Consider the following 18,832-nt stretch of genomic DNA (forward strand, 5'->3'; position numbering starts at 1 on the left):
CTATCTAGCATTCAACTCACGTATCAGCGCAGCAATGACTCCGTTGTGAATCCACTCGGCATCTCTGTCTGCGCCTTTCTGTATTTTCTGCTGAATATTATCCACCGTGAGCAGGACTTGTTTGTCGGGTACAAATACACTGCCTCCCAATACACCTAGAAGAGAACAGTACGTTGCCTCAAGCCATTTACTAGCGTATCGACGCTGCTGTTTGATCTCACTGGAATCCAGCTCCATATGCTCCATTCTTCTTCTAAGCATCTGGATATCAGAAGCGTGGCTTTTCACGCTCATGCGCTCTTTCGTCCTGATTGCGACTCGCAGCATTTCCAAAAGTTTGACACAATGGGTATGGTGGGATTTCTCGTTTTCTGGTGTATCACACCCATCAATCGGTACTCCTATGATATCTTCAAAAGCATTTCTGATGAATTTAGCCAGCATTTTAAAATCGACATCATACTTCTTCTCGAGTGACTCATAAAAAGCTTTTGCCTCCTTATAGCGTTTCAGTTCACGACTTCTTTCCTCATTGAGTGCTTGCGAGAGACGTTTCAACTTCTCGCTCTCCTCTTTCAGAAAGTGAAATCTTTCTATGAGTCTCTTGTGCTCCGAGAGCAGGTTGTGGTAGCGCAATTCAACTTTGTCTTTTTCCACTAGCAAATGGTAGTATTCGGACGAGTGTTGAAATCCAGTACTATTATATTGTGGTTCCAAGATTGGTGTAGTGGGATATTTGGCGATGGGAGTATTGGGACGACAGAGACTCTCTTCTTGATGGGAAACTGGAGTTTTTTGAGGTGGTTGCCAAGACTTCGTAGAGCTGACCCTGCTGCCGCTGTCCGTACTATCCTCATTGGGTACAAGGGATTGAAGCGCATTTGGGCGAGGAGGAATAGCAGTTGGATCGTATACAGGAAATGATCTATAGTCGCTGCTTGGCGAAGACGCATCGCTTTTATTTCGCTCCAACTCGGGTGGCATGGGCGATAGCAAACGAGCCTCATCTCTTCGGCTGATGAACTTGCTTTTAGGATCCAAAAATGTTTCTTTATCAAAGTGGCTGACCAAATCTGACACCAACAACTTTTTACCGACGCTTGATTTGTGCCGATCCTCTTTAAACGGATTTTGGTCGTTCGCACATACGTTGGTTTTATCCTGTAAAGGAGATATCTTTGAGCGCACACATAAGCGTTGCTTTCCTGCTTGCTTGTCCTGGTAAATAATAGGACTGCCAATATGATCAGGTTTGGTGAGGAATCGCAAGGGAGGAAGGCCATTCTCGAGGCTGTCGTTTTTTTGAAATGAAAGATCGCTCCCGTCTTCCGAATCAGTCGAAGAGGCATGTTTGGGAAAACCAACTAGCCGCTCCACTTCGTTTGGCGTGACTGTTTCGTACGCAACATCCGGATCTGAGCTGTCAGACGAGGTATCCATGAAATTGTAAATATTGAGGGAGAATAATTGGGATACAAAAAAAGGGCTTTAGACGCCTATTGCGACGATCGTCCTTGTACCTTTCATTTACATTGATTGGGAAACTTTTTTTTTTCACACGCGTTTCGCGTTTAAACCGTGATTTTCATCCCTGTCTAAAAATTCTAAAGCCCCAGATTTTCATCTTGGTAAAGACGCGAGGTTGATTGCAATGGCCTCTACACTGGATAGTTATACGTCTGAGTCTGGTTATTCCAACACAGATAGAGCCAGTTTTCCAAGAGTCAAGATACTACATCATAGTTCTCCTCCGTACACTCAGGACTCGAACTCGATGAGCACCGTGCAAGACGAGGACGATTTCAAGAACATTGACAGGTCTTCATCTTTCCAGACAAGCACGTCATCGTCGATTAAAGACTTCCATGGGGACACAGGCTCGAAGATGAGCGCGAACGTTGCCAGTCTAGGGTTCTACTCCGGTCCCAGTCTCAACGATATCGCTCTGGATAATAGTAAACACGCAACTCATGTCCGGCGTTCCATAGTTGTGTCGCCCTCTATGAGCACCATTACCTTGAGTGTGAACGATTCGACCACCATTGACGAGAGTTACGAAGAGGAGCCAACCAAGAAGATTGGTATGACAAACAGCCCCAGTTTGCAAGCTTTAGGCGATATACTCAACGCTAAGATGCAAACGAAGTCCACAAGAACGTTCACGTCAATTCAGGAGGAGCCAGAGCCTATAGAACCTGTTGCGGAGACCACCGCAGAAGATGACACCGTCATCTACCGTCACCCCGTCAACCAGTCGTATGCATCTTTTTTCACCGCCCACAGTTCCACCACCGCGCCAGATGCTTCCGACCTCATCTCTCTATCCAGCACAATCAAGGAGAAACCTGCAAACGACACGCCTACCCTAATGACGCCAAACTTATTTTCTCCATCGATGATATTCAACGAACCTGTCGAAACGTTCAAAATGTTTGACGACTCGGCCGCCATTCCAAACTCTAATTCGTTCAACATTCCAAGACAAGAGACTTCTGTGATTCACGAAATCGGCTACGACGAGCAGGAATCGTTTGTGGCCCAAACTGCTAGCCCGCGCGTCGAGCAAAGGTATATGATGAGACTGGTAGACGAGACCTCGGAGAACCAGACGCCGGTGACCATCCAGGAGGCATTCCCTACGCCTGTTTCCACGCCACAGAAGTTGCCAGTGGTGGAAGTTGACGTACGAAAGGAAACAGAGCCTGAAACTTCCACACCTGTTGCAGAGCCTGAAAACATGTTCACACCTCAGACGGCTAAAGACACGCCACAGGATGTGAATCAAGAGAAAGAGTTGCCCGCAATTCCCAAAAACAACAAAAGACTCTCATTCAGGGGCCTGTTCAAGAACAGAAAGCATCTTTCGTCTACTCCGTCGCTGGTCATTCCTGAGCACGAACCAGAACCGACCAGGACAACCAAATCGTTGCGACCAAAAAGCTTTGCCGGCTTCGAAGAGCCTCGACAGGAGAAAAAACCAGATCAAATAAAGGACCGTCGTAAGAGTCTGCTGAGTGGGTGGAAGAGAAAGAGTCTGGGCGCAGAGACTGATAAGATCAAGAGGAAGAGCATCTTCGGCAGGAATAAAACTCAAGAGGTCCATACTATGGCTGCAGACGGTGGCAATGACAAGCCAGAGGAAAGCGATAAAGAGAATCGCCCAGATGCAGTTAAGAAGACCGAGTCGCAGACCTCTAGCGAACAGAAGTCCTTGTTGGACACATACGGCTTCAACGGCCAGACGTCTGGCTCCGAGGCAGGTGTTGTGCTTTCGACTCCACTGGAAACACAGTCCGAATTCATGGACCAGAGTCCTTTGACTCTGCAGTCGCCGAAATACGTCTCCACTGCCGACCGTCGCAAGTCCACGTACCACGAGAACGTCGACGTGTCTTCGGAAGAGATCCAGGCGGAGTCGGATGTCTACCGTCTGGACACGCCTTCTCCGGTCAACGGAAACTTTTACAGTCCCGAAAGACCAACTCTGGCTCCTGCCAGAGACAGAAACTCGCTGCTGGGCAAACGAGAGAACAGCTACACCAGGCTTCTGGCGGGCGAGGCATTGTTCCCCAAGAGACTCGCTGCTGACGAAGTGCAGAGCATTGTGACTCTGGAGCGTTCAAGATCAATGAGGTCCATCAAGTCCGCAAGATCGTCTATGGCTCACTCGCACTCTGTAAGCAGCTCCATTGTGGAGATGCTCAACAGCAACCAAGTTGAGGGGCCGATCGTGACATCGGATGGCATGACGGTGGTGAGGTCACCGCAGTCAGCAAGGTCTCCGAAGTCCCCTATTTCTCTGAGATCGTCTTCAAGCAAAAGACACACGGGCATTCTGAAAAAGAGTCAAGAACCCCTGTTTGGGTTTGGATTGCAGGACGAGGAGCTCAGCGATATATACAACATGATTCAGTTTGGAGATGATGATCTTCAAATAGACACCGATTTCCATCTCGAGGGCGAAGACAGAGAGCCTGTGCTTGAGCCTGCTATCTCTTTCAAATTTGAAAGCAAAGAGCCAGAACCGGCTTCAGGTCCGCCACAGCAGGTCCCAATCACACCTGACTCGTCTCCCGAGCACGGAAACTGGGAAACTGTCCGCGAATGGCAGGATGAAGACCAACACAGCCAAACATTTGATATGCATTCGCAAAGCTACTCCATCAGCAGCCCCCATCACGGGAATTATCGACACTCGCTGGAAAGCGCAGCTTCGGAGACAGCAGAAAGTCCCGTTCTCGATAGGCCGTTGTCAGGCTTGCAGGGTCCGGTGTTCACTCCGAGCGTGAAATCTTTCGGGGCCACCAGAAACTATAGTTTCTCCTACGATGAGGAGCCTTCAAGAGATTTTGAGGACTATGTGGCAGAAGCATCCATGACAAGCCAGGACTCAGATGGCCGTCATTCACGAGAAGGAATTCGCAAATCGAGAAGAATGTCTCTGATCAGTAAGCTGAACAAGAGGGACAGCAACGGGTCCAAAAGAGGTAAGAGCAAGTCTCAGAGCTCGATCCGCCTGAGCTTCTTTGGATCAAAATCAAGTATCGATACGAGGGACTTGAACCCCTCGCCAATGGCATCTCCCATGCCCGAGATGCCAAGAGTCAGGTTCTCGTCCAAGATCTTGCTCTTCGATACTTATGGCGAGCACGAGTACGATAGAAAGCCAGATCAAGCCACCTGTAATCAACTGACGCCTCAGCTGGCACTTGAGATCAAGAACGAGCTCAATGAGGTGAAGGCAGAGATGCCTGTCCACGAACTTTCGAGATGTTACACCCATTTCTTTTAGACACTCATATTCGCGCGAAGTACAAATAATTTAAATAATCTGAAATTAAACGAGGTTGGCTAATGTTTTGAACCAAGCTGAATCATTGCATCATGTCACTTTTCGAATTGCAGAAAGCGGGTAAGTAGACAACATCAACGTAACGCTAACTTAAAGCTCTCATCGCAAAGCTCAAATCACATCGGTCGGAATTTCGACACCTGATTACCGACCACACCACCCACCCTATCATAGAGAAATTGCTTAGAGACGAGGTTCTCAACTATGTATTCACCTTTTATTGCATAGATGACGAAAAAAGGTCACTCAACAGAGAACAGGCGATTTACATACTGGACCCGTTGGTACCTTACACAATTGATTGTTTGCTCGCGGATTTTTCTGCCGGCTGCCGGTACCAATCGGTTGTGTTATGTTTCTTGCCCGGCCTCACCAAGACAACCTATGCTCGATTGAAGGCCAACTCTAATTTAATGAAGGCTTGTGGCAACAATTTGGACTCGATAGACTTTCTCAGCTTGAATCCTCTGGAAAGTCGAGTGTATGTCACAAATAATCATTATTCCATTCCTGCTCTATATAACCCGCAGCATTTCGGCCCAGACCTTAATGAGTATCAAGTTGACAAAGCTGTCGAGGCCATGATGAGTGCCTGCGTATTGTCAAACGAGTATCCAATAGTTCGATACTATAATTCCCCTGTTTCACGCAAAATTGCTTATCTTTTTCAACAGACCCTTGATGAGTACTATCGCAAGCACCAGGAACTGTCTCCGGTGAATTCAAAAACAGTGTTTTTTATCACTGACCGTCTGATGGACCTATTCGCTCCTTTTTGTCACTACAAATTCTATAGATCTCAGATATTCGATCTCATGGACACGCAGATTAGAAAGGCAAGGGGCGAGTACACTTATGTGTACGATTATCGCATCCAGACAGGAGAGGGCATTGAGAAAAAGCATCTGGTGTTCGACGATGAAGATCCCGTATATTCCAGGTTGCAGGATCTGCCGATTGAAGAGTACACCAAAAGTATAATCGAGCAGGTGAACGAGCTGAAAGCCACAGAAGCCAAGTTTTCAAATCTGAAGTACGCATCCGATTTGTCACATGCGGCACTGAATCAAGCCGACTATCTTTTCTCTCGTCAGCTGGTTACAGGCCATTTTGAGCTAATCAACAAAATAGACAAGACGTTTCGTGACGAGTGTATTTTAGATTGCATGGTTTTTGAGAACAAATGTGCCTCCAATATGAACGGTAATAAAGAAATGTATGAACCGCTTACAGAAGAGCTGTTAGCACTACTTGCTAACGAGAAAATTGACACAGGAAACAAGATCAGACTGCTCATCGTATACACTTACTACAGGGGTGGCATCGTGGAGTCGGACTTGCGCAAGCTCTGTCACTTTGGATTACCCGACCAAAGCAAGACGGATTCAATCGTGACTTTATTCAAGAACTTCCAGCATTTGGGATTCAACATGCTGAAATCTAAGCCTAATGACAAGCCCTTCAGGATAACGTCCTATTTCGACATTAAAGAAACTCCTGAGCTCACGGAAAGATATATTCCTAGCTTGACCAACATTGTCACGCGGCTTGCCTACGGAAAACTCCCAGAGGTCTACAAGGAGACATATTCAAATGATCGAGATGAAGATGCACCTAAAGATTTCCCGTACGTCAAGGGAGCGCCAATTGACGACGACGACGCCGAGCAGCAGTTCAATGCTCCTGTTCGAAACATGCCTAAATGGAAGAGCTCGAAGCAGTCGGCTGATTCCAACAAAGAAAAGCTTTTGATTTTTGTTGCCGGAGGTCTTACTCACTCGGAGTTAAGCACCGTCACATCGCTCGAGGCCAAGATTAATAAAAACATCTTCATTGGCACTGACGAGCTCTACTCTACATGGGACCTTATTGGGGACCTTAGGCTTATCAATGACGAGCGCAAAAATTTCAATTTTCCTCTGGATGAGAAGTTTGCGAAGAAGGAGGTGCCGCAGCACCTATACGAGCGTTCTGCTGCTACGCAGCCAAGCAAAAATCTGGCTTCAGTCTCGAACCCAAGCTCTGCACAAAGCAGAGCGTCTTCTCGTTCCTCTAGTGCTCATCAGCTGGCGCAGAGCACGTCCGCCGATAGTTCTCGGAAGCGGGACAAGTTTCTCAGAAAATTCAAGGCACTAAACATTTGACGAACGCGAACGGAAATTAATTCGGACCGAAATATTATTTTTCAAAAATATATAAGCACCCCGATATAGATACGACTCTAATTCAGGTAAATCAACACGACTTGGGCTTTCAAACGCGTGCTTGTACAATAGGAAAAATGTTTGGGAGAGGTAAAAAAAAAGAGACACAACCGGAGACACCACCGAAGAAGGACCTCATCAAGGTCTCTATACCCTTTGAACATCCCCCTGCCTATCTGAAACCTCCTGCCGAAAAGGAGCTTTCCGAAGAGGAGAAGCAGAAATACCTCACTGTTCTCAAGCATTTCCAGGATCCAGAGCTTAAGGTTCCCACCACTGAGCACCACAAGGGCGAATTGCAGCCTTTAAGTGCCGATCAAAAAGCATGGCTTACAAGAGAATGCTTCCTGAGATATTTGCGCGCCACCAAGTGGGATGTGTCCCACGCAATCAAAAGAATTGAAGGAACGTTGGGTTGGAGAACCGAGTTTGGTATTGATCACTACCTTGATGAATCCAGGAACATCGTCACTCCCGAACTAGTCGCGCCAGAATCAGAGACAGGCAAGGAGGTTGTCTTGGGTTTCGACAACCAATGCAGACCATGCTTGTACCTTAAGCCAGGGCGGCAAAACACAAAAACGTCGTTCAGACAAGTCCAGCACTTGGTTTTCTTCCTAGAAAGGGTGATTGACTTTATGCCATCGGGTCAAGACTCTCTTGCGCTATTGATCGACTTCAAGAACCATCCGGAAATTGCTGCGCAGTCAGAGACTTCCAAGGTGCCCCCGCTCGGAGTCGGTAAGCAAGTGCTACATATTCTTCAGACACACTATCCTGAAAGGCTTGGTAAAGCATTATTAACTAATATTCCGTTCTTGGGTAGAACTTTCCTCAAGTTGATCTACCCTTTCATTGATCCATTGACTAGAGAGAAACTTGTGTTTGACGCCGACTTCTCTCAATTCTGTCCCGCAGAGCAGCTGGACAAGGAATTTGATGGGCTAGTGGACTTTGAATATGATCACGAAGTCTACTATCCTGCGCTTGTCGAGATGGCTCACAAGAAGAGAGCTCACTACATGAAGAGGTTTGAGGAGCTAGGAGGAGTCGCTGGACTTAGCGAGATCGATCTTAGAGGAGATGGCCCCGCCAGCGTTCCGGTTGGCTCGCACCCTACGGATCCAAAAGTTGACGACTTGGCAGATGAAACTGCCAATTTGAGCGTTGAGTAGCAATATAGATATTCATTGGTTACTGTACAGAATTGCAGAGATGAAGGTGGTGCTCGCTTCTCAATGATCGGGAGACGCGGTTCTCTTTCGTTCATTTTCATCTTCGACGTCGCTCTCTTCACTTTCCGGCAGATTGTTGAGACTTTCTCTCATGTCTTCTGTGAGGGCACCTAAACCAATTGCAGTAAAGTAATTAATGGAAAACCGCAACCGGTCGGCCCCAGAGGTTGGAAAAAGACCATTGATATACGGCTGGATATAATCCTCCGATAGACGAACTTTGAGCTTCTTCAAACCGAGTTCTTCTTGCATTTTCACAAACACAAACTTGAGAAAGATTCTGCTAGCACTGTTGGTGTCCACCTCTGTTAGTTGCACGATTTGCAAGATCTCCCAGCCCATCTTGTCGGAGGCCAACATGTGTCCCCAGAACGATCCTATGTTTCGTATCAGAGACAGCTCATATCGATGGCAATTTGTGTAGTTGTCGACGAAAACCTGGTCAAACGCCTGCGTCCATTTGCGATTCACGGAAATCAGCTTTTCACCAACCAGGGCATAATACTTGGAGTACGTTTTCTCCTGAGCGCAGCATTTCACTATCATGTCCACCAGCATTTGCTCCTTTCGTTCAGGATCGATGGGTTGCAGCTTTAGCAACTTATGCACGGCTTCCTCATGGTTGATACTGGACATCATTGTCAAGTAGACAGTTTTTTGGAAATTGGTGAGTTCCGATTCTGTAAGGTCTCGGATTTGCTCTTTAACCACATCATCTGCTTCGTCGTCTTCACTCTCGTCTTCGCTCTCATTGTCGGAACTATCGTTATCAAGACCCAAGATTTGCTTTCGTAATTCATCATATTCCTTCTCGTGCTTTTCATATTCCTGATCAAACTGAAAAGTATTCAGGGTCTCCTGTGCTTTCAATTTATCGTCAAGACTCAGTGTATGCGTAACCTTATCCTCATCTTCAACCAGATCCAGATCCTCCGCAATCACGGGAGCTGCGTCGTAGTTGTTTTTCCTCTGTTTGAAGGCCTCCTGTATGAGCAGCTGTATTCTCTTGGAAACCATATCCTCCGTCAGAACCGTCCCCAGACGCTCAAAAACGGCATTTAGTGCGACGGAAGAGTTCTCTGACAAGAAGTGTCCGCAATTGTGTAGCAGGGCGCACGCAATTTCCACCGTAGTATCCGTTGGATGTTCTAACAATAAAAATAAAAGCTGCAATGCAACGATATCGTGGCAAACCTGAAAATTGACCAGTTGGGACAAAAATATCACAGATGCCTTACAAGTATCTCGGTCGTTATTCTTGTAGGCTTTTCTGAACTGCAAAATCAACCTCGTGACTAGAAGTTCCCCCAGCTCTGGTATTTTAGAATTTAGCACACATATTAGAGCAGCATAGACAGTCGTGTAGGACTGCGACAAAACCTGGGATTTCATTAAACATCGTACAAGCCAACCCCTGCCTCGGATGAGATTGAGCTTGAAAAGATCCAATACCACTTCCTTGATGTTCTCTGTGCTCACTTTATTGATTTCTCCGTTTATCTGTTTTTTGAGTTTTTCCCATTGCAATCTTTGGTACTCTTCGGATGCATAAGACACTTCGGACTCGGCCAGCAGTGCTTTCAGCTTTGCCGGCGGTACATATTTCCTTGATTCTAGAACTTCTCTTATCGAAGTCATGTTTTACCTGGGCCGAATTTTTTTTTTTTATTTTATCTTAATGAATATTCTTGTTTTATTACCGGAGGGTGAATTGCTCGAAAAGTTACTTTATGTTGCCTTGGAGCATTGCAGGGGCAAATTGTTTGCTCTTTTGGACCACAAACCCGCAAATCTGAATGAGTTGAATAATTACATGTCAAAAATATATGAAATCGCTTATCGCTATAATGAGGATTTAGATGTGAATGTTGTGTACCAAGATCCTCATGTCGCTGACTGTACACTGATAAAACATTACTCATCAAACAGCAACTTGGATTACCCAACCATCGCTGTTCTTGATTCTGACCTGGATGATGTGCAATCGCAATTTTCCAAGAAAACTGCTATTGCCGCTACGGTGAACGCATCCTATCAACAATATCAGATTTCAGCTGTAGGAGGCACGTTTGATCATCTACATAGTGGACACAAAATGCTTTTGACAGCCTCTGTGTTTGTCACTGCAAGACTACTTATAATAGGAGTGACAGGTCCGGAACTGCTGAAAAACAAGAAATTCGCTGAATATTTAGAGAGTTACGAGACAAGAGTCGAAAAAGTTAAAGAATTTATTGAGTTGATCAGTCCCAGATTGCAGATAGAAATACATCAAATAAACGATATATGTGGACCGACCGCGAGCGTTAAAGATATCGATGCACTGGTATTAAGTTCGGAAAGTGCGAAAGGTGGCCAATACATCAATCAAGTTAGGGTGGAAAAAGGCTTCCCAGCTCTAGAGGTGGTGCAAATAGCAACCTTAGGAGGTGACGAGGCTGATGGGTTTCAAAATAAGTTGAGCAGCACCCAGATCCGAAAGAAGGAGTATGAAAAACGTCAAGTTTCTCAGCATTAACAAGTACAAGCGCAGTAATGACATAATTATTCCCTAATAAAGATAGATGGTTCAAACACGGACCCTTTGCGGACAGAGCGATCGGGGTGGTCAACACAAATCTGTATGTCTGCTGAATTCAAAACATCAAAGAGAACTATGGAATCTGTGTCTTCAGAGTCCAAATACTCGACATCTTTGAAGTCTGTAATTCCGAATCTAACACTGTTGAACTCTTTATCGCTCAATCCAAGAAGCTTGTGCAGCCTCGACTTTGTTTTCGAAAGAGGCTCATCTTTGATTAAATCAAAAATGAATGGAAGGCCATGTGGGCTAGTAACCTTGCCGAAGAACTGGAAGCCTGTCACCAATTTCGACGTTTTGGAACCATGCTCCAACACTTGCTTGAAGTTAGGGAAGTTTCCAATCACCAAATGATCAAAAGAGTCAATTGTTGTTTCTGTTGGGTAGACACTCAGGCGAACGTGGCGGTCAGGTGCCCAGCAAACAATATTTTGACGTTCTTGGGGCTTGATGTTAGCCTTCGTTTGCAACCTATCGATTAGGTCGTCAATAGTGCTGGATCTGGGAAGGAAGAACTCGTGCTTTTGCTCCCGGCAAATACCTTGGCCAACCCATGAGACGTGACAGAGTTTCATCTCTTCGAACTCTGCAAGGGTAACATTCAAAACTTCGTACTGGATCTCTAGCGTTTGGGATTTTGGAATCTTGTCAATAAGCCTTCTGAAAACAGTATCTCTCTTCAAAGGAATGCGCTGATTAGAGTGTCCCAAGATGAACAGTCTCAAATAATCAGGGTCAACTTTGATGTGAGCCCCAATCTTCTCTGCCAGAGCCTGGTAATTCGACATTGTCGAAAACCAGAGCTCAAAGTCCTTGTTCAAAGACGACTTGGAAGAATCCGACCTAGATTTCGTATCAATAGGGTCTATGTCTTCTGCAATCTTGACGTATTCCTCTTCATCCTCGTCTACCTTGACCAATGGTGAAATCTTGAAATGACATCTATTTGCCATAAAGTCGTAGATGTCCTCAACAGTCTTCAACTCCCGGTCAGGGTTCGGATTCACCTCTGAGTCAGCCTTGGTGAAACAAATGATGTCACCATTACCTAGCTCAGACTTGTAGAAGCTTTTCGAGGGATTGAGCCACTGAATCTGGTTCAGTCCAAATTCTTCATAAAATCTCAGTGGAGTCGAAATATCAAATCCCATCAAATTGTTCAAAAGCTCCGTTAGATACTCAACTTGATTTTCCGCGGGAACAATGATATGGGTAATTCCTTTGACCGATTGTTTATCTTGGTCGAAATATTTGATAAACAACATGATCTTGTCAGAAGCATCAGACACGGACTCAAACTTGGGTAGACTGAACTCTGAGCTGACAATCTCCACCGCCTTTTCAAATCTCACATCAAATGGTTCCAAGCTGAAGAATGAGGCAGGGATCTTCTGCTTGTTTTTAAGCTCAAATATACCATTTGACACAAATTTGAGCTCTCTCGACGACTCTTCCAAAAATAGTATCAGCTGTGAACTCTGCGCTGTTCTTCTTCTCTTCGACATCAAAGATTCATTGTATTTGACAACCTGGTTCACAGTGATGTCGTTGTTCTTAGGGTCATCGAAATGGCGCGGGATAGGCATGTATGGGCGATATGCGAAGTTGTGGCGACTTACAATGCTCCAAAACCTGAACTGCTTGGCCTTATCGACATCGTAGCCGAGCTTTTGGGCCACCAAATCGTAAACTTTTGAGAAAGACTCTGACTTCAGCATCCGGAACTTCAAGGAAAAAGACTCGGGCTCAAACAGGTCAGGAGAGAAATTGAGTCTGTCCTCCTCGTTTGGACCAAGGTCAAACCCTTGATATTTCAAGAAGCCTTTATTCGTGTACACCTTGATGTTCGCGTACAGGTGCATTTCTTCTTGCTCTTTGCGTAGCCTCTCATACTCCTCCTGCTCGTATTTGATTTGCTTGGAAATGTGAGATGGAACATCAGCATCTGTAACCTCGCTTAAAACTTCTTCAAACTTCGTCTTGCGAATATAGACAAGCATATACGCTGAAGTGTGCCTCTTGAGCTGGTATTCCTGCTGTTGCTCTCTGGTAAGTTTTCTAGGGTCGATGGTCAGACTATCTGCACCAAAATTACCTTCAAAGACTTCGTATGGAGTCACTCTCCACACCTTATCATCTTCGAATCTAAACCACTCATCCTTTGGTGTTGGCTTGATCATTGCGTAGTAATGACCCACAGAAACATCACCTTGATGCACCAAAACTCCTTGCAATTGGTATTCCCAGTTCTCGTCATAATTTGGAGCCTCTTTGTCCAAGTAGGGTTTGAGATCGATTGAGTCAAAAAACTCGTACTTGTCGTTGATCTTGACCAGCTGATCGTATTCGAAATCATACTCAAAACGTTTGAGCTGTAAATGCAATACAGGTGGGAAACTCTCGAAAACAACACCTTTCTCAGCATCCTGTAGACCGTATCCGGAGGCATCGTATTTATTGTCTCCATTGAGAAGCTCCAGCTCAATGTAATTCTCAAATGACTCTCTTATGTTTTTGAGGTTCTTCACGTTCAACTGTATGTCCCAGAAATCTTCAATGCGACTACTTTCATAGTCGACATTAATGCATCGGATAAAACTCTTCATTTTTCCCACAAAGATATCATTGAGACATCCTTCAATTTCGGTATTCTTCATTTTGGACTCTAGTCTATCCATCAAAATCCGGTTGAGTTCCTGGACATCGTGCTGGGTGAAAGCGTCCGCACTATTCCAGCCAAAAGAATGAGTGAGCTCTAGTGTGTCAATAGGCTTGTCTGATGTCTGTAGACTATAGAATATCCTTTGAAGTGATAAGGACACGCTTTTGGGCTGTTCAAGGTATTGCTGAAAAGAGTTGTAACCGAAACTGATCTCGTCTTGTGTTGGGATTTGGTACACTTTCTTCCTAAACACTTTGGTGAAAAAGTAGGATTGTAACAAAGAATTCAAATAGCAGGTCGCACCTTGGTTTGTAATTCCCACATAGCCGGTTTCTTTCTTCGAATCGTAATCCAGGAAGTCGTGCCACAAGACGCCGGTATGATCTTTGATGACTCTGACATATGCTGTGATATTGAGGCTGCTGGCCTTCAGCATCTTCACGTCTGACGCCTGTCTGTTGTTAAGAAGACCAACGAATCCCCAATCGGTGATCCTGGGGTTGAAGCGATAAAATGAATTGTTAACTTTGTGAACAGAGGGTTCTGAAGGAAGCCAGGCATCAATGGCAAACTGCACGCAGCAGTGCCAATTCTCGTCCTCTTTGGCCTTCAATGGATGCGCTTCCAGATACACGGAGTAAGCAGACGTGTTCTTTCTTGTTGGCGGCATGAGGAGAAGGTTGAATTCAAAGTCCTCTCCGACTTTAAATCTTGGGCCAGCGTATTTTTCATCTTTCAGCTCTGTGATTCCAGAGATCTCCCACGTGTCGGCTCCTTCCGCTTCAATCTCATAGCATCGTGGAGGCTCGTCAAGATATTGCTGGAAGACGTTTTGGTGGTCTGTGGAGACTTGCGATCTGGAGCCAGCCGATTCTTGTGCTGGATGTGGTTGAGACGTGGGCAACCTTTCGTCATCGGTGATAAAGTCGGAAGAGTCGCTCGACGAAATTTCCTGCTCGTAGCCGTCCTTAGTGCCACGATTCAGCCCATTCATGATCAAAGCGTATCAAGAATATTAGAACAAGCTGTAGAAGGGGGTATTCAAAAAAACCTTCAAATACCAACTGCTTGTGCGTTCAGCTGTGCTGTTTGTCCTTTTCTGATAGAAGGCTGAATTATGCGAACCTAAGTGAAACTAGCTAGATCTCCTATCACTGAAATGGAGCAATTTGCCTCTAGATGTAGAACTATGCGTAGAAAGGGTTTGTTGCGATTAAATATGTCAATTGCAACAATTCCTCACTATTTGATGTCTTTCAATTCAATTGTGGCCTGGGCTTCGATTTCGATGAGATCAAGATACGCTGTTCTATGACGTGCTTGAAATCAGTAGCACCCTTTCAAATTAATTATTTTACAAAATCTGTCATGTCTTATCATGGCACGATTATAATAGTTTACACATCTTTACACATTCAGCCGGAATAGCTTGCCTCTCAGATCCTCGTCGAACAGATGGCTCGACACCACCTGGTCAATGCTCGGCTCCAGGCCCGGCGAATGGTTCACCGGAGTCTCAATTTCCTCGCCAGCGCGCGGCCGGAAGTAATTATTTTGGGAATCGTCCTCGTCGTCGATATCAACCGTGGAGTCGCTCATGTTCTCGTTTGCAACAGTTCTACGCGTTCTGGTCTGGACCAGACGCGACTTGGTCTTCGGACTTTTATCTCCGCCCTTTGTTGCGCCGCTCACATGATTAGTTGGCTCCTGGTCCTCACTGTCGTCGTTGTAGTCGATCTCGAATTTTCCTGCAAGCTCGTCCTGCAAATCCTGTTTTTCTCTCTCGTTTATATCTTCCTCCAGAGTCTCGTTGAAATCTTCTGGTTTGATGACATTTTTCAGCTTCGAGGGCTTTGTAATACCACACTTGCTCGCCACCTCGTCCAGATGCTCGCCATTTATCATGAAGCGCGCTTTTGATGAAGCGGACTCGTGGCGCCCATGCTGCTTTTCATTTTTCTCGTTCGACGGCTTAACGTAGTTCATATCCAGGCTGTCCTCGTCCTCAAGATCGCTCTCTGGAGACGAACCGTGTCTTCTGTGATAGGTGTTGTAGGATTTTTTATTTTTGTCACTTAGCAGATGAATGAAAGATTTCTGCTCTTCTCTGTTATTCCAATTGAGCACCCTGCTCACGCTATCGATGTACTCTGTCTTGGAAGACCTCACAGTCGGGAAGGGGAAGGGTGACGCGCATACGGTGACGTAGTACCCTTTGAGTAGCTCAACTCTGGAACGTCCGTCAAACGAAGCCCAAGCAGTGGCTCTTGATCGAATAGGCACCTTCACCTTCAGAGACATGGTATCTGGCAGCAAAATCGGACGGAAGGAGAGCGTGTGCGGGCAAATAGGCGTCACGCTGATGGCACTGACGCCAGGATGCACCAACGAGCCTCCTGCACTTAGCGAATAGGCAGTCGACCCAGTAGGGGTAGCAATAATGAGCCCGTCTGCCTGGGCAACAGTAAGTAGCGACCCATCACCATACAGCTCCAGCATTGAGACCCACGGAGAAGGCCCTCTGTCAACCGTAAGCTCGTTCAAGACTTGCTGCTCGCAAATCAAGTCCCCTTCAGCAGTGTGAACACGGCAAGTGAAACGCATTCTCAAGTTTGTGCGAACTCCGTTTTTGATCACATTTGCCAGGATGCTCCGAAAGTTCTCAAACGGGAAGGTCGTAAGGAAGCCCAACGAGCCCAGAGAAAATGCCATCACCGGAGGAACAACCCTTTGGAATAGGGTAGAAGCGTAGAGGACGGTACCGTCGCCGCCCAAAGTGATCACCAGGTCGAAGATATCGGGATTATCTCTGATAAGTTTCTTGGTCCAGTACTTCAGACGGCCTTTGGCGGAGGGGTTATCATGGATCAGGCCGTTTGCGTCAAACCGCTTGGACTTTTCCAGATGATAATCCACGTAGACTTGGGTCTGATCATTGATTGTAAGAAGCCATTCAGCAACCTCTTTGGTGAGATAAACAAGCGAGTTATCTCTTGCCTTGGTGATTAGCATAACTGAGCGCAGTTGCAAATGTATCGTGGCCCTATCTAAGTTTCTGGCAAGGATTCGGACACCGTGGGCCGTTTTTGCTAGTTGGGCATGCGATTTGACACTCTTTAGATTTTTGTTCGATAAGCTTCGAAACAAGTCGTCTGTGGTGGGTGACTTGCCCGCGGCGTTATAGAGAGCGCGATGCTGGCTTGGCTTGTTTGGGTCGTCCTTTATCGTAAAAGTCTCCCTTGGGTTATCCCTGCAGTATAAGCTATCGTGTAAGATTGGTTGCTTGGGCTGCAAAGACTCGGAACGCTCCATGTGCTCAGATCCCGATAGCTCATACACCGAGCTACTAGTGGAAGACAACGCTTCCGTATTAAAATCCTCCATGCTCTGACCGAAAAGAAATTATTTCGGATGACCGACGGTACGATTCCGTATTTTATTTAATTTTTTTGGAGCATATCGTATAATTAGTATTTATTTCACTCACCTAAATTCTCTCAGTTTAGTCCCTGGTAACTTTGCAACTCCATCCCGAATTTTTATCCAAAAGTGGCAACGAAGCTCCCAAACACCATCCCAGCTCGTTGTCACTGATCTTCTTGGCGGTCCTCAGCTCTCTGTGGAGAGGAATGTCGTACCCTGTGTGCAGCAGTGCAGTCATGAACGAAAGGTCCAAACACCACAGAGGCTCGGCACTCAGCTCCTTGAGACCTTCAGGCTGCGAAAGGTACTGGTTCCAAGCAGTGGATCCGGAACAAACGATCTTGGTGAGGTCTTTCATCTCGTCCAGCGTGAAAGAAAATGGCATACCAATAGGCTTGAGTCTATCGTAGAAGTAGGAGAACACAAACATGTCTGAGGTCTGGGAGAACTGGTGTCTCAAAGAAGGCTGGTAAATGCCGTTGAATGAGCAGGACTTCGATTTGCACTCCATATCTTTGTTCAGAATGGTCTCTGCCAATGATCTACATTGAACAGCAGCAGTCTTAGCCATGTCGTCGTCTTCGCTTTTGGCCATGGAAACAAAGTTCACAACGTAGCTGGCTTTGTCAGAAAGCTCAACGATCACATTTTCTGCCGTGACTCCCGGTGGAAGACATGGGTGTGGGATGGAAACCTTGGCGACCGCGTTTTCAGGGTCAGAAACTGGAGTAAGCTCGTACTTTGGATCTTTGAGAGCAGTTTCCAAAACCAGAGCATTGACCTTTCTTCTGCCTTGCATGAGTCCGAAACCAAGATGCGAGAACTGGTATAGAGTGAAGTCGGCGCCCCCAAAGCTCACTTCGTACTTGTGCTCTCCTTCAATCATGCTTTGGCCATCCAGTGGCTCGAAAACGATCTGGGTGGATCCTCCTCCCAGATCGAAGACGGCAGCAGTCGGCCGCTTTTCCTTGGCACCAATGTTTCCAAGCAAGTAGTTGGTGGTGATCCAGGCATAGACACCTTCGTCACTGCCGTCCATGATAGAAACTCCGTCTCCCTCGACAACAGGGAACGGATAGTCGTCCTCCAGGTGACGTCTAACCTCGGCAAGAATGGCTGAAGATTTCTGTTCTCCAAGCAGTCTGAGACCTGCCGTGGCCTTGACGGCAACCGGTGTGCAAGCCTGTTTATTCTTTGGCACGGTCTGGAGCGCAACATCGAGAAGCTCGTCCAAAGAGGCAGCAGCTCCAACCGTGTCGGTATCAAACGAAGAGAGACCTGGTTTTATCATCTTGAACTCCTCGTCCAAAAGCTTTGGCGGAGATTGGCATGTATCAAACGAGTACACGTGGATCCTAGATCCTGTGGATCCCGCGTCGATCATGATGACATATTCTTCGCCCGACTCGCAGGATGCAGACTTGATTTCCTGCGCAGCCTTGGCCTCCTCCTTGGAGTCGTGCAAGGGTGTGGACTGTCTCACGCCCGTGGCCTTTGGCTTGGCAGCAGCCGGGGTGGCCTGTTTCTCTTCTTCTTGTGCCCGTGTCTTGTAGCTTTGCGACTCCAGAGTCGATGATAACACGTCGTCAATAACTGGTTTCTTCTCCTCGATCAGCTCACCGGGAGCAGACGTGTCCAGGGACGCGCCTGGGTTGATAGGAGGGGTGACCTGTGACTCAGACACTAGTCCAGGAAACGCGTCCTCTGTCTTTGGATGGGATGGCGCCATGAACACAACAATGTAGATTATGGCCAAGGCTGCTCCCGCCACAAGGAACTTGTTATAACGGTATGAGAGTAACGGAGACATCGCGGACGCTGGTTATGTCTGGGTACTTCACAGTAATTAAAAAAAGATCTTTTTTTTCCACTTGT

The 18,832-nt window shown here is 46.3% G+C and overlaps 9 protein-coding genes across 9 annotated transcripts; 4 read left to right on the top strand and 5 right to left on the bottom strand.

Annotated features, from left to right (window-relative positions):
* On the bottom strand, window positions 1–1,440 carry KL928_001842 (uncharacterized protein; the record flags this gene model as incomplete). Its single annotated transcript, XM_043202252.1, has 1 exon — window positions 1–1,440. One exon carries the CDS (start codon window positions 1,438–1,440, stop codon window positions 1–3), a length of 1,440 nt encoding a protein of 479 aa, XP_043061119.1.
* Window positions 1,441–1,651: 211 nt separating this feature from the next.
* KL928_001843 (uncharacterized protein) lies at window positions 1,652–4,792 on the top strand (the record flags this gene model as incomplete). The annotated part of the gene is made up of 1 exon (XM_043202253.1): window positions 1,652–4,792. The coding sequence occupies one exon, from the start codon at window positions 1,652–1,654 to the stop codon at window positions 4,790–4,792; it is 3,141 nt and encodes a 1,046-aa protein (XP_043061120.1).
* A 473-nt stretch (window positions 4,793–5,265) lies between these two features.
* Window positions 5,266–6,996, top strand: KL928_001844 (uncharacterized protein; the record flags this gene model as incomplete). Its single annotated transcript, XM_043202254.1, has 1 exon — window positions 5,266–6,996. The coding sequence occupies one exon, from the start codon at window positions 5,266–5,268 to the stop codon at window positions 6,994–6,996; it is 1,731 nt and encodes a 576-aa protein (XP_043061121.1).
* A 137-nt stretch (window positions 6,997–7,133) lies between these two features.
* On the top strand, window positions 7,134–8,231 carry KL928_001845 (uncharacterized protein; the record flags this gene model as incomplete). The annotated part of the gene is made up of 1 exon (XM_043202255.1): window positions 7,134–8,231. One exon carries the CDS (start codon window positions 7,134–7,136, stop codon window positions 8,229–8,231), a length of 1,098 nt encoding a protein of 365 aa, XP_043061122.1.
* A 60-nt stretch (window positions 8,232–8,291) lies between these two features.
* KL928_001846 (uncharacterized protein) lies at window positions 8,292–9,929 on the bottom strand (the record flags this gene model as incomplete). Its single annotated transcript, XM_043202256.1, has 1 exon — window positions 8,292–9,929. One exon carries the CDS (start codon window positions 9,927–9,929, stop codon window positions 8,292–8,294), a length of 1,638 nt encoding a protein of 545 aa, XP_043061123.1.
* A 40-nt stretch (window positions 9,930–9,969) lies between these two features.
* On the top strand, window positions 9,970–10,809 carry KL928_001847 (uncharacterized protein; the record flags this gene model as incomplete). The annotated part of the gene is made up of 1 exon (XM_043202257.1): window positions 9,970–10,809. The coding sequence occupies one exon, from the start codon at window positions 9,970–9,972 to the stop codon at window positions 10,807–10,809; it is 840 nt and encodes a 279-aa protein (XP_043061124.1).
* A 26-nt stretch (window positions 10,810–10,835) lies between these two features.
* On the bottom strand, window positions 10,836–14,528 carry KL928_001848 (uncharacterized protein; the record flags this gene model as incomplete). The annotated part of the gene is made up of 1 exon (XM_043202258.1): window positions 10,836–14,528. One exon carries the CDS (start codon window positions 14,526–14,528, stop codon window positions 10,836–10,838), a length of 3,693 nt encoding a protein of 1,230 aa, XP_043061125.1.
* Window positions 14,529–14,941: 413 nt separating this feature from the next.
* Window positions 14,942–16,918, bottom strand: KL928_001849 (uncharacterized protein; the record flags this gene model as incomplete). The annotated part of the gene is made up of 1 exon (XM_043202259.1): window positions 14,942–16,918. One exon carries the CDS (start codon window positions 16,916–16,918, stop codon window positions 14,942–14,944), a length of 1,977 nt encoding a protein of 658 aa, XP_043061126.1.
* A 118-nt stretch (window positions 16,919–17,036) lies between these two features.
* Window positions 17,037–18,767, bottom strand: KL928_001850 (uncharacterized protein; the record flags this gene model as incomplete). The annotated part of the gene is made up of 1 exon (XM_043202261.1): window positions 17,037–18,767. The coding sequence occupies one exon, from the start codon at window positions 18,765–18,767 to the stop codon at window positions 17,037–17,039; it is 1,731 nt and encodes a 576-aa protein (XP_043061127.1).
* Window positions 18,768–18,832: the final 65 nt, after the last annotated feature.

The sequence above is a fragment of the Ogataea angusta genome (assembly GCF_019207475.1).
Source record: "Ogataea angusta isolate 61-244 chromosome Unknown 61-244_NODE_3_length_881311_cov_93.026150, whole genome shotgun sequence".
In the NCBI taxonomy this organism is placed as follows: domain Eukaryota; kingdom Fungi; phylum Ascomycota; class Pichiomycetes; order Pichiales; family Pichiaceae; genus Ogataea; species Ogataea angusta.